The sequence below is a fragment of the Scatophagus argus genome, chromosome 24, assembly GCF_020382885.2.
Source record: "Scatophagus argus isolate fScaArg1 chromosome 24, fScaArg1.pri, whole genome shotgun sequence".
NCBI lineage: Eukaryota > Metazoa > Chordata > Actinopteri > Scatophagidae > Scatophagus > Scatophagus argus.
In genome coordinates, this window is record NC_058516.1 from 5,441,216 (window position 1) to 5,466,114 (window position 24,899).

Consider the following 24,899-nt stretch of genomic DNA (forward strand, 5'->3'; position numbering starts at 1 on the left):
GCACTGAAGATCACACTGATTGGCGCGAGATGCACCTGAGTTGACAAACGGGCTGTGACTAAAGACAGAAGTGCCACGGAAAACGAGTTCATAAATCACTGTTTGGCTTCTGCAGGCAGCCTGAAATGAAAACCAGGCGACACTGTGGACGTTTCCAGGTGTAATGTGTATACCTGTCTGTTTGAGGTGAGTTAGTTTTGTCCTATTAGTGCGAGAAAACACGACCGAACTAGCTAACTTAGCGAGTTAATTAGCATAACTTTAATTAGCCAGTTTCCATCAGGCCTGCCTCCGTGTTCGCCTTTCACGGTATAAATTAATTGACTTTCCTGTTTCTTAATACGCCCGTTAGTTTATTATTAATATTTTACACAATGCCATGAAACAAACCAATACGCAAAGATATTTTTAACACAAAGATAACATTATAATAAAAGTAACGGTAGTCTCAGAATTTCAGCAGTATTTTAAACCTGATTATTACTAGTTTTATCACCAGCGTAATTACTGGTTTAGACTGACATTCCTCAGTTTATAATTTATTAATATGTTTTTGGACTTCTTGTTGTTAATATAAAATAATGTGATATTTTTACATTTTGTTTATTATTCATATACGATATTCATACATATCGTTAAACTATTGACCAACATTTATGAGCTCTCATTTATAAAGTATGGCCATTTTGTGCAGAAAAACTGTGAGTTAAAATAGACAAAATCACGTGACCTCAGATGATGAACATATTTGAAAATCATTTGTTTTTTTCAGCAGACTCAGTGGTTATTTACTCTTTTGAGCTGCACAGAGTCTGTTCTCACTTGTAAACTGCGTTTTTAAAGCAATTCAGAAACACAAATTTTCTCATTTGTCCTCCTGTATGTGGCGTGTTGTCAGCTTGAAATGGATGAAACTGCAGAAGGACACAACCAAAAGAGACCTGCCTCCCACTCCCCTCCGTCATCTGTCAGCTCCACCCAAACATGGTTGCCAGTTGTGTCACCTTGTCAAAAGGACCAAGACCAGGAACCTCGGGCTCATCATGCTGGGATGCAGTCGAGTCCTCAATGTCATTTCTTTGAGGAGCTCTTTTGTACCAGGCAGGCCTCCAACACACTGGTCCCTCTGGCTGGCACCCTCATGACCTCCTTTGGGTCGCAAAGTGACGTGGTGAAACAAGGTTACCTGGGGAAGCTGGAGCGGAACCACAGAAAATATTTTGTCCTGAGGGCAGGTAGTCACACTGGGCCGAGCCGACTCGAGTGGTACAAGAGCCAGGAGAAGTTTGCAGCAATGGAGAAGTCTGCTGGTAAATCTGCACTGTTTGGCTCAAGAAAGCAAGGGTTAGTTAAAGTAACTCAATGCCTTTGTTGTATTGTTTATTTTCATAGATTTAAAAATTTAAATAAAATTTCAGACCAAACTCTTGCTGTCTGTTGGGGTTGATAAGGTGACCAAAGCATTTAATTCCTGCTTTTCAGAGTGATTTACCTGAGCTGCTGCCTTGGTGTGAGTCGGATTGGCAGTACCAGGAAAGGCCACTCGGTGGCAGTCTACGCCAAGGATCAGACCATGGTGCTGGTGGCAGAGGACCATTGGGAGCAAGAAGGATGGTATCTGGCCATTAAGAGACTGATGGAGGAAGAGCAGAGGGATGAAGAGCGTGGAGAGGGGTTTGATGAAGAGGATGATGGGTATTGCACATTGCCCCCTGCTGCCTTCTTTAAAGAGGTTAGACCAGATGCATGTTGTTTCCTTTTTCTGTCACATGCAGTAGATTTAAAAGCATGACCTTAACTGAAGTTGATTTTTAAATTTAGGCTTTTTACATCATTCACTGATTTTATTATTTCATTTATTTGACTGGAACTTGTCCAGAAAGGTCTCAACTTTTTGTGCAAAATATTCTTTTGACAACTGGGTCAGAAACAAAACAAATCAAGACATAAACAGGGAGTAATATGATCTTGGTGATATTGCCTTTATATTTTAGAAGGTGTTTGGTCATCATAGTTTTGTGCAGATCTCACCATGTTGCCTTTCTAAAGTCAGTTGAAGTTTGAGTGTCTTCTGAACTCATTCACAAGTGTACAACTAGATGTTGTACCTGAACTTAACACTTTCATTTGTGACATGTTGGACACATAATGAAATTTTTTTAGCACTAGTTTTCTTTAGATATAAATATCCCTGCCCGCCCCCTTCGCATTCGTCTAAGGTTTGGCCGGTAACGGTGAAGCCCAGAGGTCTGGGCTGCTCCAAATCCCTGGCAGGGGAGAGCCGGCTCTGCCTCACAGCTTCGTCTCTCATCGTGGTCAGAATGGGCGCATGCGCTGATTTGCCGTCGGTTACAATACCGTTGCTGAGCGTTCGGCGGTTTGGCCACTTTGAGGGCTTGTTCTTCTTGGAGCTTGGCAGGTCTGCACCAAACGGTCCTGGAGAGATTTGGATGGAAGCAAGGGAACAAGGTGATTTAAGAATAAAAGATGTGCTGATTTTACTCATTACTGCCATAGCTGTAGCACTCTGATGCCTCATCCTTGTGTCTTGTCTGTACAGGAAACCCAACAGTAGCCCAGCACATTCATGAAGTGGTTCGCCAGACTGTGATGGCACTTCGAGCTCTTCCTGACTTCAGCCTGTCACCAGCCTCCAACCACAATCGTTTTCAAACCCTCCTGCCTTCCAAACGCTGCAGACCCAGATACAGAGACAAGCTGCAAAATGTGAGACCGCTTGGTTCTCGTCTGACCCTACCCCCCAGAAGCCCTGAAAATCCACAAAATTACTCGGAGTCCTGCAAATCTGACAAACCAGAGCCTGAATCTACTGTGAGCTCCACTTCACATCTCAGTCCTTTCAGATCCAATCAGGGCTCCGTGCCAGAGACCAGCAGCTACGTGGAAATGAAGGTGGACTGCAGTGCAGCCCGTCGGATGGAGGGCTGGGAGCCGGCTGAGGAGGACGAGGAAGGGCTGGGGTACATGATGATGTCACCACAGGTCAGTCACGGTTTATCTGTGCTGCCTCAAGATGATTATGTTGCCATGGCAAGACCGAATAAACACGACTTGACAGCCAGCTCTTCTCTTCAGACATCATTTGACAGGTGAGGTATATTTAGTTCTAATTTCCTGTGATGCCCAGCTGATGCAAACTTTACACAAAACTCTTATAAGATTAAAAAAAATAAATAAATAAACGCTAGCAAATGTTGAGCTTTATCGATGGAAGATTAACATTTATCAGGAATATGATGAAGACTTCTGTTTTAAAAGGAGGAAACTAAAGTAGAAGAGTGCAGAACATAACACGGCTCTGACGTTTTCATTGTGGAATTAAAATTATGAAAATGTACGTTATGCAAAATTTACAAAGTGAGCTTTGATGTTCAGCAGCGTTTATATGAATTGACGGTAATTGTTCTGCAGCTTTAGTGCAGTTTGTTGCAGTGAGTCATATTTCATTACATTTATTACTACAGTAAGTGTCAGAAAAAGTTCAAATTTAAAAAATAAATATTCTTGCTTGGCATTTTATGAGGGTGTATTTATGTCTATTGTGCCTCTTTATGCTTTTTATAACTTTCCTCCTGACAAATTACATTATCATGCAGTGTTAGTGACTGGTGGCCTCTTGATGAAGTCATATGAAGTAGCCTTTAGTAGTCACTTCTACGTATTAAAATGGTGATGAAATGTTTTCGTGGCTCTGATTAACTATGGCTGCTGACTGTATTTCTGGTACATTACATGTATGCTGCAAAAATTAAACAAAATATTGCAACAGGAAAAGCTGAGTCTTCAAGCTAAGTACATGAATATTGTGTTTGTCAGTGTAAATATCAAAAGTACACCCTAACATGAAAGGGCGCACAGTATGAAAAGTAACAGAAAGTAACTTAAAAGTAACATTCTGCCCATTGTAACTCTACCTCGGACAGCCACTCTCCTCTGCACCCGTCACAACATCAGGCCATTGAGCACAGTCGGCCACACTGTGTGCTGACCTCAGTCCAGCAGGCAGAGACGGAAGCTGGCCAATCAGAGAGGGCCAACAGGAACTCCACCCGACCACAGGAGGATGCAGGGCAGGAGCAGAAATCAGCCCAGCAGGGACGACTCCCACCACAGACCAGGACTACTTGGTCTCCTGTGAGGAGCGTTGATGGGCCTGGCATGATGAAGCCTTTTGTCACAAGTGAACCAGGCGTTACCAGGCCAGTCCAGGCCAGCCCAACATCTGGTACAGGCCGGTCCAGTCGACTCCAAGGTGTTTGGGACCAATCTGTGAGAAGGTCCCAGCTGTCATTGTGTCTGCCTTCTTGCCTGAAAGCTGAGAACAGATCCTGAGTGTTTGTAACGTCTCACTTCTTCATTTACACCACTAATTTAAACAGGAGCTACTTATTCATTCTGGTGCAGCAGATGACGTTTACAGGCCACAAAAAGTAAAGCTTCAAGCTGATGGTGGAATAATTTAATACACTTAAGATACACTTAATCACACTGGTTGTGACTGAAACGGGTGCTTTAAAGTGTTACATTGAATACCACAGGAGATTTTTGAGAAAAATAGTAAAAGTTCTCTTTTCTCTGTTATTTGTCTGTAAAATGCGCTCAGTGTTTTCCTCCTTTGGTGTAGACTGAATCAGGGCTTGTGTTTTTGGTCGAAACCACACAGCACTTGACGCTGCTACACACAGAATTAAAAGAAATAAAGTCACACGAATGCACATTGTTGTTTTGTCTTTCATTGATGACATTTGCACAAGTTCACACAGGTTCGTTTCAGACTTGATTTTTTACCCAGCGGAATTGTCATATGCAGTTCTGGAAGATGATTAACTGTCTGCTTTATTGACCCTTTAAGAACTTTGCAAACTTGTTTTGTCTTCAGATAGACTTAAATAAGTTAAGATCTGGTTCTTTAAAGAAGAATAAAGGGATTGGGGAAATTGTTTTGCATGTGTAGACAGTATGGAGTTATAAGAGTTACTACAGCTGAAACTGAGTTTGTCTCCACTGAAGCGCCCCCTGCTGTCAGCAAAGAGAAAAGCTTACAGCACCTGGTATTCCCAGGCGGTCTCCCATCCAAGTACTAACCAGGCCCGACCCTGCTTAGCTTCCGAGATCGGACGAGATCGGGCGTGTTCAGGGTGGTATGGCCGTAAGCGACAGTGTCTTTGACAAGCGAGTCTTTTAAAGACACAACAGCACGACATAATCTACTATTTTTATATGGAGTCTGTTTTCAAACAACAACATGATCTTACTGTAATGAAAAAATATCTTTTACAACACACAGCGTCTCTCTGTCACACTATGATAGTTTTTTTATAAACACCAACGCGTTATTATGTGACCATCATTTCCATCTTGTAGCTGAAGGAGGTGAAGCTTCCATTAATAACTTTATACACTGACGGGGAGCTCAACAAAGCGCAGTGGAGCAGAAAATACTAGTAGTGAAGTACCAACAAGTACCTCAATATTGTACGCATTAATTAGGTAAATGTGATGTTACATTTCAGTTGTTATCATTCACGTGGTGAGATGGAAGCTTCTTGACCTGAACAAAAAAAGTAGAGGCTGATGTTCTTACTGACGTATAAATAGAGTTTTTACTGAGTGCACTGTCGCTTACGGCCATACCACCCTGAACACGCCCGATCTCGTCCGATCTCGGAAGCTAAGCAGGGTCGGGCCTGGTTAGTACTTGGATGGGAGACCGCCTGGGAATACCAGGTGCTGTAAGCTTTTTCATTTTCAAGACAGCAGGTGGCGCTGTTGCTCCATCCTAACAGAGACATCCGTCAGTACAACACAATGCGATTCAAAAGCTCCACAAACAGCAGCTTCCATAATGATCATACGGTTGGAACAGAAAGGCTGCAGTACTACATGTTGTCATATTGAGCAGATTATTGTAAAATGGATACAGAAGCCCCAGTGATCAGGAGTTTTTCTCGACCATGATTCAGTTTTAAAAAAGTTTCAAACTCGTTTTTGTGCTTGTGAATAACTTATTACCTTGTTGTTAGAAAGAAAGCAGGTTTGTGGGAGATTTCTTATTGATGTATAAATAGACTTTTTACTAAGCACACTGTCGCTTACGGCCATACCACCCTGAACACGCCCGATCTCGTCTGATCTCGGAAGCTAAGCAGGGTTGGGCCTGGTCAGTACTTGGATGGGAGACCGCCTGGGAATACCAGGTGCTGTAAGCTTTTTCATATCTCTTAACAACCAGCAGAGGGCGCTGTTGACTCTCCAGTGGAGATCCAGCCTTGATGAAATGAGCAGAGTTAAATGGCCACTGTGGATGGGGTAACCAGATGCCCCGCTTTGTGTGGGACAGTCACGCATTTCCTTTACTTTTCACACGTCCCGCAAATTGAGATGTTGTTCCGCATTGTTATTGGCAGTCACACTCCAGTTTTGAAATGCATGTTATAATAAGCAGAACTGTTGATGGCAAAGAATTGTACATTAAAAAACATCCTGAACATGCAAAAGTGCTTCCGGCATTAAAAATGTTTGTGGTTCAGTTTACGGGTCCGAGCCACACCTGTGCGGGAGGGCTGGGTGTCTGTGGTTTCCGTAGTGTAGTGGTTATCACGTTCGCCTCACACGCGAAAGGTCCCCGGTTCGAAACCGGGCGGAAACATGTTGCAATTGGTTTGTAGTGCTGATGTTTTTCCGTGCTAACTCCAATTATCGCACCGACTACACAGTGCAGTCAACCTGCTGCTGCCTGTTAACCCTTTCGGTGCCGGTTTTTGACACCAAGACTTTAAAAAGCTGCAGCTTGAATGATAAAGGCATACTGTCAATGAGAAAACCCTTCCGCCTGTATTCCATTTAGCACTATAAGTAAGCAACTTTCAACTTCGATTTCCTCAGATGCTTTGAACGGGAAGTTTGAGTTAGCATTAAAGTATTGCACGTCCGACAGCTACTGGTGGGGAGGGGATTGCAAATCGTCGCATTCACAATGCTCACAATCAGCAGCCAGCAGAAAAACTTATCACTCCCCGTCGGGGAATCGAACCCCGGTCTTCCGCGTGACAGGCAGAGATACTGTCCACTATACTAACGAGGAAGTGTAGAAGCTTTTTGCACTGCCTTGCACAGCTGTTCCAGCCATTGCATGAGGGGATGCAGAGACACCATGGGAAGTATTTACCTTGGTGACGGAGATTGCGGAGGTGTTAGCCGGATCTCACAGTTGAAATCTCCCAGACACTGCCTCTTTAATTCTGTTTACTGTCCCCACCCCTAAGCGCTTCTTCCTTTTCCAGCTTTGGCTATCTGAACTCAAAATCCATGATGGGTATGAATTGTTAATAACAGACCAAAAGGAAAATAAACATCCTTAACATGTAAAATTACATGTCCACTGGCATTCGAAAAAATTTATGGTTAAGTATACAGGTGCTTTCAGCCATGCACGCGCGAGCAAGGTGTTGGTCAGCAGTTTCTGTAGTGTAGTGGTCATCACGTTCGCCTAACACGTGAAAGGTCCCCGGTTCAAAACCAGGCAGAAACAGCTCTCTTTGTTTGGGTTTATACTGAATGTTGGACAGAGCATGGTTTGGCCTGCCTGTGGCAATCAGCTGCTTCAGGAGTCCGTCAAGCCATGCCCAAGCTTACTTGCACTATGCTCGTAGTACTCAAGCTTTTCCGTGCTATCTCTAACTTGTTTTTCTTATTTACGGTTCAGTATGCAGGTGCTTTCTGCCATGCACGCGCAAGCACTTGTACTTCTACGGACAAAAAGGGGGCCCTCTATTAGACTCTATGCTACTTATCCCATCCACTTGAGAAGAGAATGTTGCATATTCGTTTAATATTCATTCTAATAAGAGGAATTATTTCATCTCAAGAACGGAGATACGTGATGCCAAGGCATCTTTAAAAGGCCTCTTTGTATCAACAGCACTCGCTTACGGCCATACCACCCTGAACACGCCCGATCTCGTCCGATCTCGGAAGCTAAGCAGGGTCGGGCCTGGTTAGTACTTGGATGGGAGACCGCCTGGGAATACCAGGTGCTGTAAGCTTTTTCATTTTCAAGACAGCAGGTGGCGCTGCTGCTTCAGTGGAGTCAGAACTTTGACCGACAGATCAGCTCCAGTGTTTTGTTTTTTAACATCTTGACCTCTTTTCAGTCTCAAATCCGTTACATACAATGCTTTAAATAGTTTGTCATGTTTACTGGTGCCACAATACCAGAAAATATTGCTCACTTTCTTGCTTAAGCTTGAAATAAAACTTGCAACTTGCTATTCAGCAAGCATTCAGCAAAAGAAATAACACATATTCCTTATTTGTTTTCTTGCATATTTCATTTTTTCTACCTTGTTTCTGCTCTGAATAGACTCCATTTTGTGATTACATTGTTTGTATCCATGTCTTTGTCAGTATGCTGCACTCTGAAGTCCTCTTTGGTTGGTTTCCCAGAGTCAGAATGAGAGAAGCTCAAACTATCAGCAGCATGAACAAGGCCACAGCAGCAGCTGTACACAATTACGGTAATTTACATCTTAAACAATAAATGGGACGTTGAATAGTGAGCATTTATCATCTTTCTTCTCTTTCATGTGTTACATGAGCTGTACAGCTTATTCAGAGAGGGTTTGATAAGACAAACCATCTTTAGTTGAATGGAGAGAACTCAGACATGTTTGAACAGATACGATTCACACATCAGCTCAGTTTTTAACATATGCAAGATTAAGATAGTGCAAGTCACTCCATTCTGACTGGGCTTCTGTATCCATTTTACAATAATCTGCTCAATATGACAAGATGTAGTACTGCAGCCTTTCTGTTTCACCCGTCTGATCATTATGGAAGCTGCTGTTTGTGGAGCGTTTGAATCGCATTGTGTTGTACTGACGGGCGTCTCTGTTAGGATGGAGCAATAGCGCCACCTGCTGTCTTCAAAATGAAAAAGCTTACAGCACCTGGTATTCCCAGGCGGTCTCCCATCCAAGTACTAACCAGGCCCAACCCTGCTTGGCTTCCGAGATCGGACGAGATCGGGCGTGTTCAGGGTGGTATGGCCGTAAGCAACAGTGTACTCAGTAAAAAGTCTATTTATACATCAATAAGAACATCAGCATCGATTTTTTTTTCATTCAGGTCAAGAAGCTTCCATCTCACCACGTGAACGATAAAGACTGAAATGTAACGTCACATTTACCCAATTAATGCGTACAATATTGAGGTACTTGTTGGTACTTCACTACTAGTATTTTGAGCTCTCCAGCAGCATATAAAGTTGTTAATAGAAGCTTCGCCTCCTTCAGTTACACGATGAAAATGCTGCTATAAAAAAAACTATCATAGTGTGACAGAGAGACACACTGTGTGTTGTAAAAGATATTCGTTTTCCATTATAGTGAAATCATTTTCTTGTTTCAAAACAGACTACATATAAAAACATTAGACATGTCGTGCTGTAGTGTCTTTATAAGAACCGCTTGTCAACAAGACAGTGGCTTACGGCCATACCACCCTGAACACGCCCGATCTCGTCCGATCTCGGAAGCCAAGCAGGGTCGGGCCTGGTTAGTACTTGGATGGGAGACCGCCTGGGAATACCAGGTGCTGTAAGCTTTTCTGTTTGCTGACAGCAGGGGGCGCTGCTGCTTCAGTTGAGTCAGAACTTTGACCGACAGATCAGCTCCAGTGTTTTGTTTTTTAACATCTTGACCTCTTTTCAGTCTCAAATCCGTTACATACAATGCTTTAAATAGCTTTTGCCATGTTTACTGGTGCCACAATGCCAGAAAATATTTGCTCACATTCTTGCTTAAGCTTGAAATAAAACTTGCAACTTGCTATTCAGCAAGCATTCAGCAAAAGAAATAACACATATTCCTTATTTGTTTTCTTGCATATTTCATTTTTTCTACCTTGTTTCTGTTCTGAATAGACTCCATTTTGTGATTACATTGTTTGTATCCATGTCTTTGTCAGTATGCTGCACTCTGAAGTCCTCTTTGGTTGGTTTCCCTGAGTCAGAATGAGAGAAGCTCAAACTATCAGCAGCATGAACAAGGCCACAGCAGCAGCTGTACACAATTACGGTAATTTACATCTTAAACAATAAATGGGACGTTGAATAGTGAGCATTTATCATCTTTCTTCTCTTTCATGTGTTACATGAGCTGTACAGCTTATTCAGAGAGGGTTTGATAAGACAAACCATCTTTAGTGGAATGGAGAGAACTCAGACATGTTTGAACAGATACGATTCACACACCAGCTCAGTTTTTAACATATCCAAGATTAAGATAGTGCAAGTCACTCCATTCTGACTGGGCTTCTGTATCCATTTTACAATAATCTGCTCAATATGACAAGATGTAGTACTGCAGCCTTTCTGTTTCAACCGTATGATCATTGTGGAAGCTGCTGTTTGTGGAGCTTTTGAATCGCATTGTGTTGTACTGACGGGTGTCTCTGTTAGGATGGAGCAACAGCGCCACCTGCTGTCTTCAAAATGAAAAAGCTTACAGCACCTGGTATTCCCAGGCGGTCTCCCATCCAAGTACTAACCAGGCCCGACCCTGCTTGGCTTCCGAGATCGGACGAGATCGGGCGTGTTCAGGGTGGTATGGCCGTAAGCGACAGTGTACTCAGTAAAAATTCTATTTATACGTCAATAAGAACATCAGCTTCCACTTTTTTTTCATTCAGGTCAAGAAGCTTCCATCTCACCACGTGAACGATAACAACTGAAATGTAACGTCACATTTACCCAATTAATGCGTACAATATTGAGGTACTTGTTGGTACTTCACTACTAGTATTTTCTGCTCCGCTCCGCTGTATTGTGAAGCTCCCCGTCAGTGTATAAAGTTATTAATGGAAGCTTCACCTCCTTCAGTTACAAGATGGAAATGATGGTCACATAATAACGCTTTGGTGTTCATAAAAAAACTATCATAGTGTGACAGAGAGACGCTGTGTGTTGTAAAAGATATTTTTTCATTACAGTGAGATCATGTTGTTGTTTGAAAACAGACTCCATATAAAAATAATAGATTATGTCGTGCTGTTGTATCTTTAAAAGACTCGCTTGTCAAGGACACTGTCGCTTACGGCCATATGTCTGAAAATAAATAGTCTAATCTGATGAAAATAATAATGCATATTTCTCAATAAACTGCACACAGAACATATTTATTTCCTCATCATTCCTGTCGTGGAATACAACCTCAAGACGTGCAACAGTGCACCTGAAATTTCATTGGATAAAAGTTGCACTGGAAAGAAAGCACTGTATTGTTCCAAATAAAAAATAATTAGAAATAATTAAAACACATTTTCACAGGAGCAAATAAATGATGTATCTATCTACATTAAAACAGTCAGAACAATTCTATAACAAGAACACAGCGAGATTTAAAAGAAAGATGAAAAATAACAGTACAATTTACTAAAATCTGTGTGTAAAAGCATTTTCAAACAGGAAGTTAAATCAGAACTCTCTTCTGAGTTTATGTTTCTTTTAAAAACGACGTCTTCTGAAACTGCGTCATCGGCGCTTCCCTGCGTCAGTTCTTCCAGGTGTAGCTGTAGTTGTTCATGTTGATGTGAGTCAGGGCAGTCTTGCCCAGGCTGGAGGGCTGCTGAAACTGCTGGATTGAAGCAGGATGCAGACCACAACCAGACAAGTCCACCGCACCAACATCAACCTGCAAACACACACAGCCAGACACAGCTGGAATTCAATCGTGTGGCTAAATAATTAAGAAAATTATAATGAAAAAGCCCCAAACAACTACCACCGTGAACAATTAATTATACGTTCACAATCCTTTACATACCTGCTCCTTGGTGGTGCGTGTGTTCATGACGGCAGTAGGTGTGTGTGTGTAAAGAGTAGCCGAGAAGTTTCCTTTCTGTGCGGACCGGAGGAGGGTTGTGATGGTGTGGAGGGAGGAGGGGAGGATGGGTCCTGAAGGAAAGAGGAAAGAAAAGTAAGAAATCCTTGCATGAAGCACCATTAAAAACAGTCTCCAGTCATGTCATGCACTAATAATGGAGTGGAAAAGCTTACTGTTATCTACCTGTTATCTCCAGACTGCTGATGTTCTGGTATGTTGAACCAACCTGACTCTTCACATTCACACTGCGGGCCTGAAAAAAACACACACACACACACACTTAGACATATGCAGGCACATTTACAGCCATGCATGTGTTTACTGTGTGTGTCTCCGTGCCTTCAGTGTGTGCATTGCAGCTCCTCTGAAAGCCACTGGAGCCAGCAGGGTTGGGGGCAGCCCGGCCTGGGAACCCGCTGCAGCCACCAGACTCTTACAGTTGATGAGGAAGTTGATGAGGGTGAAGGTGTGTGATCCCTCCACGCACACCACAGACTCTGGCTTGTGGTCCAGAGACACGGCGTGGCCCTCCTTACGACTGCGCCGGCGGTCAAGGAGCTTTGACTGGTTGTCGTTCATGGTGCATTCAATGCAGGTGGATGTGTAGCTGACTTATGTAAGAGTACTGGTTAAGCAGTATGTTACTCAGACAGGAGGATACAGTTGGATGGTGATGCTGTCTGGCTTCTTGATTTTGTCCTGGACTCCCATCTCCTTCAGCCAGGAGAAGCTGCCGTCCTCATCGTCGTTGTATCCACCATTGTCCCGGACTCCCATCTCAGAAGCTGCCGTCCCCAATTTTCCACCATAAAAGTTGCTTTTTGGGGCTACAGCTCCTTAGGCCTCCATTTATTCTGGACCACTTTGCAAGCGCCCCCTATGTAACTGGAAGTTGTGAGAGTGGGTTAGGGTTAGTTCTCCTATTAGAAATTCATTGGCAGCTTATATCTGAACTTTAAACTGTGTAATGTTTTGGTCCCACTACTAATTGCATTTATAATTGGCAGGCATATGCTGCCATCTGCTGGACAACACTGAAATGCAGTCCACATCTTGACTTTGTTTTCTGTTTTGACGTGATGTGGGCATATCAGGAAAGTTCATCCCTGTACTCGGTACATAAAGCTAAGTTATTTACACTTTAACATTAAAAAAAAATTATGAAAGCAAATTCATATGTCATAAAAAAATAAATAGTGTGTCTTGAATTTTACTCTGTTTTCATTAGGATTTACTTTAATTTTGGCTTTTAAATTCTTCAACTAAAATATGTATATATATTTTTACTAAGTTCTTGTTTATCAGCGGCTAATATATTTGAAGTAACACACACACTGCCATGTTATGCTTGGGGCATTTTATTTTGCATCATCATTCATAAGAGATTAATGATGACGACGTCAGTCACATCAGCAGAGGAGTTTATTTTAAGCCATATAGTATATGTTGCATGTTTCCAATTGAAAGAGATTCTGAAAGAACATTTCTGCTAAATAAAAGTATACATAGAGCCATTTAACACAGTGAAATCATCATGTGTGAATTTTTACAGTTAACGCAGGTTTTTTGGATCTACATTTGAATTCTCAAAGTGAAAAGGTTTGTCATTTCCACATTTGACTTTAATGTATTCCTTGGAGTTTTCACCTGTACATTCACATTTCGGCAGAGCTCCTTTACATCTACACACAACAATGTCAAAAGGATTGTCACTTATTTTATATTTACCATCTGGTACCTGGTTACAGATTGAGTTAACGTTTGGTTCATTGCTCAGGATGAAGGTATTTGTGGGCTTGCATCTTTTCTCTGCTTGATTGATACGCTCCATTTTTTGGTTACAGTTTTCTTTTTTCATGCTGTTGTCAATATGCTTGTCCACGAAGCTCAGCGCTCCAGAGACCTCTATGACAGAGAACAGCACCAGAAGCAAACAGGCAATGTAGATCCTCATGGTTCACTGATTAAGAAAAAAACAGAGGAAGATTGTTCATGTAGAGAATTCAGAGCAGTGTAGGTAACAGCTTTGCAGTGACCTAATCAACATATTTGTGGATTCTTTTAGTCTAAAACCAACTGTAGCCTGTAACCAGATGAGCTCAATTCAACCAATTTGCATTTGCGTTTTTAAAGTTTTTGTTTCAGAGCTGCAGTGACACCTGGTACTTTGCTTGCAATAACATTACGTGATAGCTTTTGCTCACTGTCCATGTCCCACATACAGACTTAGACTGGACCGGCAGATTGCTTATTTTCTCCCCTTCATCTCTCTCAGCCCTGCATGAAAGTGTATTTGTTTCAGGAGGGCAGCTGTCATTGTTTGCCTTGTTGCTCCGCACAGGAAAAACATAAACCCCTTCAATAACAAAATATGGCAAAAAAATAATCTGTAGCATAAAACTGAAAAGTAAGAATGAGAGAAACTCAGTGGGGATGAGTCAGATCACTCACACAGTCGGAGATCTGAGTCAGATAAAGTTCCTTCCCTTATTTCTTGCTTGGCTGATGAATGGTGAATTGGTTGGTTGATTCACCTGCTGTTGTCCAGGCAGGAGCGAGTCAGTGAAGATGTCTTCAGTGAAGGAAGTTCTCTGAAGCTGTAACCTGCCTACAGTGAGTTCATTATATAGTGTCCAGGTGGACGGCCAACACCTGCTCCTCCATCCACTTTACATGAGGATGAATACTATCAGTTAGAAGAGAAATCAGTTAGAAACTGCTCTGTGTGTGAAACGTGCAGATAGCTTATGCAAAGTAAAAATGCTACTTCACAGAATTAAGATAAGGCCAGTGTATGTGGCAGCCATATTTGGACAGTGTTGCAGTCACAGTTTGTGGCGAATTAACTACGTCTTGTCTCTGTTGTCTACTTACTGTATTCAACTTGTCTAATTTGTGCCTGCAAGCTGGGGCCACGTGTAATAGGACCACAGCACCTGCGCTAAGCATTTCTTGTGGACGCAAATTGACACTGAGTCCTTGTTTCATATTAGATCATAAACCTGAAATAACAGAGATGACCAGCACAGAATCCTATAGGACTTAATCTCATATTGGACGATTCCGTGCCTCATGATTTATATCCAGTCCCCAGTATGTTCAGTAAGCGAAGTGTGTTCTGTACATGGAGAGGCAAAATTTGGAACAGAACTGTATGTCCGATTTTCACATAGGAGTACAGAGAACAACTTCAGTGCCAAAATTGCAATTGTGCAGTCTTTCACTGTGACCTCAGCAGTAGTTATCATGTGCTTGTGCCCTTTGTAGCTGAGCCGACCTGTTAGAGCACTAGCAGAGGAAATACCAGGACTGTGTTCATGTCTGTAGGTCAAAGACTCTGACTAGTCGCTGACTGCAAAGGATCTTCAAATATAAAATGTGTTAATTTTAAGTCCACCTTATTTGTCTCTCTTAGTTTTGGAGGGTGATGCATCAAATGGTTACAGTTACTGCACTTTGATTCTGATGTGGACACAAATTAAAGTTGAAAGTCAGCACACAAATTCATCTGAAATCCTCTGTGCTGTGGCTGGAATAGGAGAAACACTTTCACTGATGAGCAAACTATTAGCAACATGAACAAGGCCACAGCAGCAGCTGTACACCATGAATGTACATCTTAAACAATAAATGGGACATTGAATAGTGAGCATTTATCATCTTTCTTCTCTTCCATGTGTTACATGAGCTGTACAGCTTATTCAGAGAGGGTTTGATAAGACAAACCATCTTTAGTTGAATGGAGAGAACTCAGACATGTTTGAACAGATACGATTCACACATCAGCTCAGTTTTTAACATATGCAAAATTAAGATAGTGCAAGTCACTCCATTCTGACTGTAAATTCAAATTCAAAAACTCCTGATCACTGGGGCTTCTGTATCCATTTTACAATAATCTGCTCAATATGACAAGATGTAGTACTGCAGCCTTTCTGTTTCAACCGTATGATCATTGTGGAAGCTGCTGTTTGTGGAGCTTTTGAATCGCATTGTGTTGTACTGACGGGTGTCTCTGTTAGGATGGAGCAGCAGCGCCACCTGCTGTCTTGAAAATGAAAAAGCTTACAGCACCTGGTATTCCCAGGCGGTCTCCCATCCAAGTACTAACCAGGCCCAACCCTGCTTGGCTTCCGAGATCGGACGAGATCGGGCGTGTTCAGGGTGGTATGGCCGTAAGCGACAGTGTGCTCAGTAAAAAGTGTATTTATACATCAGTAAGAACATCAGCCTCTACTTTTTTCTTTCAGGTCAAGAAGCTTCCATCTCACCACGTGAATGATAACAACTGAAATGTAACGTCACATTTACCTAATTAATGCGTACAATATTGAGGTACTTGTTGGTACTTCACTACTAGTATTTTCTACTCCACTGCGCTGTGCTGTTGAGCTCTCCAGCAGCGTATAAAGTTGTTAATAGAAGCTTCGCCTCCTTCAGTTACAAGATGAAAATGCTGCTATAAAAACTATCATAGTGTGACAGAGAGACGCACTGTGTGTTGTAAAAGATATTCGTTTTCCATTACAGTGAAATCATTTTCTTGTTTCAAAACAGACTACATATAAAAACATTAGACATGTCGTGCTGTAGTGTCTTTATAAGAACCGCTTGTCAACAAGACAGTGGCTTACGGCCATACCACCCTGAACACGCCCAATCTCGTCCGATCTCGGAAGCCAAGCAGGGCCTGGTTAGTACTTGGATGGGAGACTGCCTGGGAATACCAGGTGCTGTAAGCTTTTCTGTTTGCTCACAGCAGGGGGCACTGCTGCTTCAGTCGAGTCAGAACTTTGACCGACAGATCAGCTCCAGTGTTTTGTTTCTTAACATCTTGACCTCTTTTCAGTCTCAAATCCGTTACATACAATGCTTTAAATAGCTTTTGTCATGTTTACTGGTGCCACAATGCCAGAAAATATTTGCTCACTTTCTTGCTTAAGCTTGAAATAAAACTTGCAACTTGCTATTCAGCAAGCATTCAGCAAAAGAAATAACACATATTCCTTATTTGTTTTCTTGCATATTTCATTTTTTCTACCTTGTTTCTGTTCTGAATAGACTCCATTTTGTGATTACATTGTTTGTATCCATGTCTTTGTCAGTATGCTGCACTCTGAAGTCCTCTTTGGTTGGTTTCCCAGAGTCAGAATGAGAGAAGCTCAAACTATCAGCAGCATGAACAAGGCCACAGCAGCAGCTGTACACAATTACGGTAATTTACATCTTAAACAATAAATGGGACGTTGAATAGTGAGCATTTATCATCTTTCTTCTCTTTCATGTGTTACATGAGCTGTACAGCTTATTCAGAGAGGGTTTGATAAGACAAACCATCTTTAGTTGAATGGAGAGAACTCAGACATGTTTGAACAGATACGATTCACACACCAGCTCAGTTTTTAACATATGCAAGATTACGATAGTGCAAGTCACTCCATTCTGACTGGGCTTCTGTATCCATTTTACAATAATCTGCTCAATATGACAAGATGTAGTACTGCAGCCTTTCTGTTTCAACCGTATGATCATTGTGGAAGCTGCTGTTTGTGGAGCTTTTGAATCGCATTGTGTTGTACTGACGGGTGTCTCTGTTAGGATGGAGCAGCAGCGCCACCTGCTGTCTTGAAAATGAAAAAGCTTACAGCACCTGGTATTCCCAGGCGGTCTCCCATCCAAGTACTAACCAGGCCCGACCCTGCTTGGCTTCCGAGATCGGACGAGATCGGGCGTGTTCAGGGTGGTATGGCCGTAAGCGACAGTGTACTCAGTAAAAAGTCTATTTATACATCAATAAGAACATCAGCATCGATTTTTTTTTTCATTCAGGTCAAGAAGCTTCCATCTCACCACGTGAATGATAACAACTGAAATGTAACGTCACATTTACCCAATTAATGCGTACAATATTGAGGTACTTGTTGGTACTTCACTACTAGTATTTTCTGCTCCGCTCCGCTGTATTGTGAAGCTCCCCGTCAGTGTATAAAGTTATTAATGGAAGCTTCACCTCCTTCAGTTACAAGATGGAAATGATGGTCACATAATAACGCTTTGGTGTTTATAAAAAAACTATCATAGTGTGACAGAGAGACGCTGTGTGTTGTAAAAGATATTTTTTCATTACAGTGAGATCATGTTGTTGTTTGAAAACAGACTCCATATAAAAATAATAGATTATGTCGTGCTGTTGTATCTTTAAAAGACTCGCTTGTCAAGGACACTGTCGCTTACGGCCATACCACCCTGAACACGCCCGATCTCGTCCGATCTCGGAAGCCAAGCAGGGTCGGGCCTGGTTAGTACTTGGATGGGAGACCGCCTGGGAATACCAGGTGCTGTAAGCTTTTCTCTTTTCTGACAGCAGGGGGCGCTGCTGCTTCAGTGGAGTCAGAACTTTGACCGACAGATCAGCTCCAGTGTTTTGTTTTTTAACATCTTGACCTCTTTTCAGTCTCAAATCCGTTACATACAATGCTTTAAATAGCTTTTGTCATGTTTACTGGTGCCACAATGCCAGAAAATATTTGCTCACTTTCTTGTTTAAGCTTGAAATAAAACTTGCAACTTGCTGTTCAGTTGGGCTGAAAATAAATAGTCTAATCTGATGAAAATAATAATGCATATTTCTCAATAAACTGCACACAGAACATATTTATTTCCTCATCATTCCTGTCGTGGAATACAACCTCAAGACGTGCAACAGTGCACCTGAAATTTCATTGGATAAAAGTTGCACTGGAAAGAAAGCACTGTATTGTTCCAAATAAAAAATAATTAGAAATAATTAAAACACATTTTCACAGGAGCAAATAAATGATGTATCTATCTACATTAAAACAGTCAGAACAATTCTATAACAAGAACACAGCGAGATTTAAAAGAAAGATGAAAAATAACAGTACAATTTACTAAAATCTGTGTGTAAAAGCATTTTCAAACAGGAAGTTAAATCAGAACTCTCTTCTGAGTTTATGTTTCTTTTTAAAACGACGTCTTCTGAAACTGCGTCATCGGCGCTTCCCTGCGTCAGTTCTTCCAGGTGTAGCTGTAGTTGTTCATGTTGATGTGAGTCAGGGCAGTCTTGCCCAGGCTGGAGGGCTGCTGAAACTGCTGGATTGAAGCAGGATGCAGACCACAACCAGACAAGTCCACCGCACCAACATCAACCTGCAAACACACACAGCCAGACACAGCTGGAATTCAATCGTGTGGCTAAATAATTAAGAAAATTATAATGAAAAAGCCCCAAACAACTACCACTGTGAACAATTAATTGTACATTCACAATCCTTTACATCCCTGCAACCTGCATTGTAATGACACCACTACTGAGGCCTGTAAGACAGAACTTTGAGATACTAAGTCATGACGATGCATAACCTTTTGTCCAGTCCTTACTTCATCATATGAGTTTCAGAAGTGTGGCATGTGAGTTGAGTTTGATCCTTTCTGTCTTACCTGCTCCTTGGTGGTGCGTGTGTTCATGACGGCAGTAGGCGTGTGTGTGTAAAGAGTAGCCGAGAAGTTTCCTTTCTGTGCGGACCGGAGGAGGGTTGTGATGGTGTGGAGGGAGGAGGGGAGGATGGGTCCTGAAGGAAAGAGGAAAGAAAAGAAAGAAATCCTTGCATGAAGCTCCATTAAAAACAGTCTCCAGTCATGTCATGCACTAATAATGGAGTGGAAAAGCTTACTGTTATCTACCTGTTATCTCCAGACTGCTGATGTTCTGGTATGTTGAACCAACCTGACTCTTCACATTCACACTGCGGGCCTGAAAAAAACACACACACACACACACACTTAGACATATGCAGGCACATTTACAGCCATGCATGTGTTTACTGTGTGTGTCTCCGTGCCTTCAGTGTGTGCATTGCAGCTCCTCTGAAAGCCACTGGAGCCAGCAGCGTTGGGGGCAGCCCGGCCTGGGAACCCGCTGCAGCCACCAGACTCTTACAGTTGATGAGGAAGTTGATGAGGGTGAAGGTGTGTGATCCCTCCACGCACACCACAGACTCTGGCTTGTGGTCCAGAGACACGGCGTGGCCCTCCTTACGACTGCGCCGGCGGTCAAGGAGCTTTGACTGGTTGTCTTTCCTGGTGCATTCAATGCAGGTGGATGTGTAGCAGACTTATGTAAGAGTACTGGTTAAGCAGTATGTTACTCAGACAGGAGGATACAGTTGGATGGTGATGCTGTCTGGCTTCTTGATTTTGTCCTGGACTCCCATCTCCTTCAGCCAGGAGAAGCTGCCGTCTTCATCGTCGTTGTATCCGCCATCGTCTCCTTCATCACCTGCCTGACAGTCCTCATCCTCTTTAAGCTCACAACACCTACAGTTCAGATTATTAGCATAATTATCATTAATGTTAGCACCACCAAAATCATCCTTACAGCAAGTTAGGTTTTTGAGGTTTAGATTTTTCTCATTTTATTCTTAATATGATGTTCAGTTTTATTTAATGTCATACTGCCTAAAGTGAGCAACAACAGGAGGGCAAACGGGAAACGTTTGATTGTTTGAGGTGCATCTTGTATCACAAGCACAACAGAATGAACACCCACAAATTCTTCTAAGCAAATGAGCATTGTGAGCGTACAATGGAGACACGCAGAGTGAATGGCAAACACTCTTACTCCTGTGCTTTCTCCTTCTTCTGTTCACCCTCCTCCTCCTCTCCCTGCTGCACAGTCAGGTTCTGTAGCTCCCTGCTCTTCCTCCTCTCCTCCACTAGAGGGAGACTGAACTCTATACCTAAACACAGACACAAGACAAATGAAGAGCAGGTGATGTAAGGTGGAGGAAGTATTCAGAAACGGAAAGTACTTAATTCAAATGGTAACCAAAGTAAGTGTGATCAGGTGCACGTATGTTCTGCCAGTAACAAGTTAAACAAATGAGAAAAACACTCCGGGTGTGTTTTTAATGAATGAATGTGTGACAGTTGGAGGGGGCATCACAAAGAAATGACCTCTGCTGAGACTCACCCTCAGCCTTCATTGCCTCTCTGAGCCCCCTGGTTGTCGGAGAGATTAAGGCCGAGATGCTGCTCGAGCCCCCGAGACCAGCTGCCCTGAACAAAACTGTAAACTGAGAGGAGAGAATGGATTCATTAAGGGATATAAAGCTCCTGCTGTGCTCACAAAAACACAGCAAAAATGTCGCTTTAGATGGATTGTAAAGTAGTTAAATTTAATAAAAGCAAAGTACGCCTACCTGATAGGAGCAGAGATAGAAGTAAGGACACAGTCTGGCCTTCATTAGACTGTAGAGAGATGACAGACTGACTGACCTGAAGAAGACAGTCAGAGAGAAAAATTATTTGATGTGAAAAGCTGGAAAAAAGATCTTTGTGGGAATATCAGAAATGCTTCTTTTCGTTTCAGCTGCTGGAGGGGTGTTGGCGTCTGACTGAGAGCAGCTTTCGGGCTGAGCTCCAGCGAGGGGAACGAGAGTCACAATAATCCAACTTGTACCTGTGTGTCATGGACAGAGAGTGTGCCGAGTGTGGACCAAAGTGACATTTACAGGTACATTTACACGTTGTTTAATGTGCTGCAGTTGATTCACTATCTGATGTTAGGAGGGCATTTTTCCAATGTGAATGTTCAACAAGCTGAGATGTGGGACTTGTGTTTGTAAGTTAGAGTAAAAGGAGACTTTGGCATAAAGCTAATGCAGGTTGTTCAGAGTCTGTTGCTCTTGTAAAAAAACATACAGTATACCTTTTGGTTTAAGACGTGATGTACAGAGCAGATGAATGTGCTATAGCAGACAAAAAAACCTTTGATTTCAGTTGGAATTTCAGTCATCGTCCATGGAGACGTGCCGCTTATGTGGCTGAAACTCATATGTCCAACCTCACCATTCATTCATTAGGCTCTGCTGCACTGCTGCGTCTTGAGCCCACGGAGTGCTCTTCCCAGTGAAGCTCCTCTCAGCATTGATGCGGGGGAACAGAGAGATCCAGGGCAGGGAGGGGTGCTGCCAGTACGCCAGACTCTGCTGGAAGGCACAACGAAGCTCTGAGCAGGACTTGGGATCCTGCATGGTGGAACAGCGAGGATTCACAGAGTGAGTGAGTGGCTTTGGAGGAATTTTTGGAAGGAGAAAATATCTTAGTGAAAACATGGAGGTAGTTAGTATGATTTAATGTGTGAAACTAAAACTCTACCTGTAGACTGTGTGGCAGAGGGGCAAACTGAGCTCTGCAGTGCTGGCTAAGCCCCAGGGCTTCTTCTTGGGCTTTGGGGTGCTCTGCCCACGACAGGGAGAGCGGGGAGGTGAAAAGGAGGCGAGTCTTCAGGCTCCAGTCTGCCGGGAACTGTGTGCAGACGGGGGGAGCTATGGAGGCTGGAGCAATGGCCTGGGGACTCTGAGAAGAGAGAGACAGGAGATGGCAATTCTCACACATAATTGAACAATATAATTTTTACAATAAGTACCAAAAAAAGTAACAAAAAATATCAACCTTCAGCAGTGGACTTTTAAGATCTTCCTCCTCTTCTTCAAACAGAGAGTCATCTTCAGAGAAAGTAAGACGCTTCTATGGTGGTTAGACACAAGTGAAAAACAGAGAATATATAAATGCATCCAAAACAATTTTCATTCACTTACATTCCAATCTCATATCAACAATGTTGACATTTTTCCCTCATTCTTAGTCAATAAAGGCTCACAGGTGTAACTACATATTGTCTTAAAAGCTTTAAACAATTGTTAGAATTAATTCAGCTCATGTAGAACACAGGTTTAATTAGAATAAAATAAGAATTTTAGAATTGGATCAATTCTAAAATACATTGGGCAGTGGCATGTCGCATAGTTTTGATATCTGATTTTTCTAAATGGAGATTTGCACGCGTTTCGTTATATGCGGTCACAATTTCTAGTGTAGGTATTACTGCTAACCTTCCTGGAAGTATCTTGGTGCTCCTGCTTCTCTGCCTCAGCCAGCCTCGCACTGAAGGGTAAGACTCCTTGACACTTTGTTGATATGTCCTCATCTTCCTCGTTGTCGGTCGATTTCTTTATCTTGTAACTGTCCGCAGCTTCAGCATTTCCGTCGTCGTTATAAATGAGCAGTTTCTTTTTCGGGCTGTATGTATTCTCAATATTTGCGAACGGATTTCTGCGTTTTATTCCACCTCCGGAGCGATTCTGGGTGCTGAAAAGCGGTCCCGGGGAAAAGGGCCGCACGCAAGCCGGAGATAAGTCGCTTTGACCGGGACTGGCTGTCGGGCTAGAGAAGACACCGGCGTCGCTTCGGGTTCTTTTCCTCCTCATCCGCATAATTTCGGCCGGTCGCTTGAAGCTCGGTGAATAGCCTGCCGGTTGAGACATGCTGCAGAGGAATTGTTTATCAAAAATAGCCAAGCTTCAGCAACAAAACATAAAGAGCACAAGATCGGACTGTGTTTTACTGTTGCGCCTTCCGCAATTTACAAATTTGGCGCGTATAGCGTGCTGACGTAGGAGTCCCACTCATGTTGCGTTTATGTGAATTGGAAAATCGAGTGAGCCTTCGCACGTTTGCGGAATCAGCAGCAAAATCTTGATCTTCCGAATGTTCAGTTTTCATCTCGCAGATAACGTAAACACAGCTTTTTCATATCAAGATATCACATCTTAAATTTAGAAAAATAATGACATGTTTGATTTACTATAGGACATAAACTCAAATACATAGTAACAAGTGGGTTTTTAGTAGCTGGACAATTGTTTCACGCTCTTTGAACTGACTTAAACGCATCATGTACGTGTGGTCAAACATTAATGTGAAAAGCTAGCCTAATTCAACCTTTCTCTTTCTTGCGTATTTCTTAACAATTGCTTATTAATTAGCACCGTTTCTATAAATTATTTTGCGAATAAGTATAACTAAACTATAACTAAAACGATATAACTTCTCCTGATTGACCTTTAACCTGTTGACCTGGATTACATGAATAATTTCTGTAAGTATCACAAACCATTCCACACTCAGTTGACATCCTGATCCTGGTTTTGTCGACATCCTGATTCTGGTTTTGTTGTACATGTCAAATATAAATAGATAAATAAATAAATCTGTTGTCTCTTATGGATTTTTCCTTGCCATCTCCACCTCTGTCCCTCTGTCACAGTGATTAATAGGACATTATGCAAATTTTGGCTCTCTGTTAATTTCTCCCTCGACTGTCATTACTGTGGGTCATCAATCACACCTGAAGCTCAGCCAAGCGCCAAATGATGGCTGCTGTTAGGAAATCAATTCTTGTCGTATCTGTAGGCTGGAAGAGAGAAAACTAATGCTTTAAACGTCAAAATTGTGATTCAGTTTTAAACTGACAAATAACCCAATGTAGTTCTGTTGAAATGTCTTCAACCCCCAAATGGACATGCATTAGGCCCCAAGAGATGCCATTTGATAAGACTACACATATAAATACCTGTATTTTTTTGATTTATACTTATCTTGCTGTTTATCCTATTTTTATATATTTCACTTTCTTTCTTGGTCGGGAAAACTGCAAGTGCAATGTCTGTACAAAAAAGAATTTTCCCTTGCGGATAAGTAAAGGAATTCTGATTCTGGGGTTGTCATGTCGCAATTACGCCACTAGGTGTTGCTGTTTACCAAGACTAAATGACTAAGTAAACGTAGTGTAGGAAGATTTCTCTCAAACATTCAACATTAAATGGGCCAAACTGTTCTCTCACACACAGACTTATAACATTTTCACTGTCCTTTGATATTATCAGAATTTGATAAGAAACAAAACTAGACAACTTTACATATGTTGCTTGTTCTTAAGAGAGTGCATTAGCTGTTTAAGTGTTTTGGAGAGAAGGGAGGAAACAATACCTGCAAGTTCTTTGAAAACACATTTAGATTATTTACTATTTCAAAGCTATATGTGAAATAGTGTTGCATTTAACTACCTGAACTCAAAGTTGGCTCTCCTGACCCGTCCCTGTGTGAACATGGCTGATTGCTGTTCATCTA

General features: G+C 42.2%; 3 protein-coding genes, 1 long non-coding RNA gene, 13 other non-coding genes and 1 pseudogene across 17 annotated transcripts in view; 10 read left to right on the forward strand and 8 right to left on the reverse strand.

The window, feature by feature from the left end:
• The first annotated feature begins 4 nt into the window (after window positions 1–4).
• On the forward strand, window positions 5–4,736 carry LOC124055373 (insulin receptor substrate 2-A-like). Its single transcript, XM_046382152.1, has 6 exons — window positions 5–186; window positions 899–1,344; window positions 1,483–1,732; window positions 2,220–2,469; window positions 2,561–3,110; window positions 3,945–4,736. The coding sequence occupies exons 2-6, from the start codon at window positions 905–907 to the stop codon at window positions 4,351–4,353; spliced, it is 1,899 nt and encodes a 632-aa protein (XP_046238108.1). The 5' UTR covers window positions 5–186; window positions 899–904; the 3' UTR covers window positions 4,354–4,736.
• A 321-nt stretch (window positions 4,737–5,057) lies between these two features.
• Window positions 5,058–5,176, reverse strand: LOC124055813. The gene has a single exon (XR_006842803.1). It is a non-coding gene; the product is annotated as a 5S ribosomal RNA (ribosomal RNA).
• A 465-nt stretch (window positions 5,177–5,641) lies between these two features.
• On the forward strand, window positions 5,642–5,760 carry LOC124055836. The gene has a single exon (XR_006842827.1). It is a non-coding gene; the product is annotated as a 5S ribosomal RNA (ribosomal RNA).
• Window positions 5,761–6,111: 351 nt separating this feature from the next.
• On the forward strand, window positions 6,112–6,230 carry LOC124055846. The gene has a single exon (XR_006842836.1). It is a non-coding gene; the product is annotated as a 5S ribosomal RNA (ribosomal RNA).
• A 367-nt stretch (window positions 6,231–6,597) lies between these two features.
• Window positions 6,598–6,670, forward strand: trnav-cac. Its single transcript has one exon. It is a non-coding gene; the product is annotated as a tRNA-Val (tRNA).
• A 363-nt stretch (window positions 6,671–7,033) lies between these two features.
• On the reverse strand, window positions 7,034–7,105 carry trnad-guc. Its single transcript has one exon. It is a non-coding gene; the product is annotated as a tRNA-Asp (tRNA).
• A 374-nt stretch (window positions 7,106–7,479) lies between these two features.
• Window positions 7,480–7,552, forward strand: trnav-aac. The gene has a single exon. It is a non-coding gene; the product is annotated as a tRNA-Val (tRNA).
• Window positions 7,553–7,947: 395 nt separating this feature from the next.
• Window positions 7,948–8,066, forward strand: LOC124055848. The gene has a single exon (XR_006842838.1). It is a non-coding gene; the product is annotated as a 5S ribosomal RNA (ribosomal RNA).
• An 894-nt stretch (window positions 8,067–8,960) lies between these two features.
• Window positions 8,961–9,079, reverse strand: LOC124055844. Its single transcript, XR_006842834.1, has one exon. It is a non-coding gene; the product is annotated as a 5S ribosomal RNA (ribosomal RNA).
• Window positions 9,080–9,508: 429 nt separating this feature from the next.
• LOC124055847 lies at window positions 9,509–9,627 on the forward strand. Its single transcript, XR_006842837.1, has one exon. It is a non-coding gene; the product is annotated as a 5S ribosomal RNA (ribosomal RNA).
• An 896-nt stretch (window positions 9,628–10,523) lies between these two features.
• LOC124055849 lies at window positions 10,524–10,642 on the reverse strand. The gene has a single exon (XR_006842839.1). It is a non-coding gene; the product is annotated as a 5S ribosomal RNA (ribosomal RNA).
• A 528-nt stretch (window positions 10,643–11,170) lies between these two features.
• LOC124055378 (protein downstream neighbor of son homolog) lies at window positions 11,171–12,698 on the reverse strand. Its single transcript, XM_046382158.1, has 5 exons — window positions 12,568–12,698; window positions 12,246–12,444; window positions 12,090–12,159; window positions 11,847–11,977; window positions 11,171–11,714 (listed from the first exon to the last, which is right to left on the reverse strand). The coding sequence occupies exons 1-5, from the start codon at window positions 12,681–12,683 to the stop codon at window positions 11,574–11,576; spliced, it is 657 nt and encodes a 218-aa protein (XP_046238114.1). The 5' UTR covers window positions 12,684–12,698; the 3' UTR covers window positions 11,171–11,573.
• A 3,270-nt stretch (window positions 12,699–15,968) lies between these two features.
• LOC124055845 lies at window positions 15,969–16,087 on the reverse strand. The gene has a single exon (XR_006842835.1). It is a non-coding gene; the product is annotated as a 5S ribosomal RNA (ribosomal RNA).
• Window positions 16,088–16,534: 447 nt separating this feature from the next.
• On the forward strand, window positions 16,535–16,648 carry LOC124055857 (annotated as a pseudogene).
• An 896-nt stretch (window positions 16,649–17,544) lies between these two features.
• LOC124055850 lies at window positions 17,545–17,663 on the reverse strand. The gene has a single exon (XR_006842840.1). It is a non-coding gene; the product is annotated as a 5S ribosomal RNA (ribosomal RNA).
• A 471-nt stretch (window positions 17,664–18,134) lies between these two features.
• Window positions 18,135–18,253, forward strand: LOC124055851. The gene has a single exon (XR_006842841.1). It is a non-coding gene; the product is annotated as a 5S ribosomal RNA (ribosomal RNA).
• Window positions 18,254–18,532: 279 nt separating this feature from the next.
• On the reverse strand, window positions 18,533–23,368 carry LOC124055374 (protein downstream neighbor of son homolog). Its single transcript, XM_046382153.1, has 12 exons — window positions 22,823–23,368; window positions 22,383–22,457; window positions 22,086–22,286; window positions 21,777–21,955; window positions 21,128–21,203; window positions 20,899–21,001; window positions 20,548–20,665; window positions 20,091–20,243; window positions 19,769–19,967; window positions 19,611–19,680; window positions 19,368–19,498; window positions 18,533–19,076 (listed from the first exon to the last, which is right to left on the reverse strand). The coding sequence occupies exons 1-12, from the start codon at window positions 23,252–23,254 to the stop codon at window positions 18,936–18,938; spliced, it is 1,878 nt and encodes a 625-aa protein (XP_046238109.1). The 5' UTR covers window positions 23,255–23,368; the 3' UTR covers window positions 18,533–18,935.
• LOC124055379 overlaps window positions 20,623–24,899 on the forward strand; it is a 55,259-nt gene continuing 50,982 nt past the window's right edge. Inside the window, exons 1-3 of the long non-coding RNA XR_006842619.1 lie at window positions 20,623–20,758; window positions 21,298–21,441; window positions 21,791–21,985. This is a non-coding gene — a long non-coding RNA (uncharacterized LOC124055379). The remainder of the gene's footprint in view (window positions 20,759–21,297; window positions 21,442–21,790; window positions 21,986–24,899) is intronic.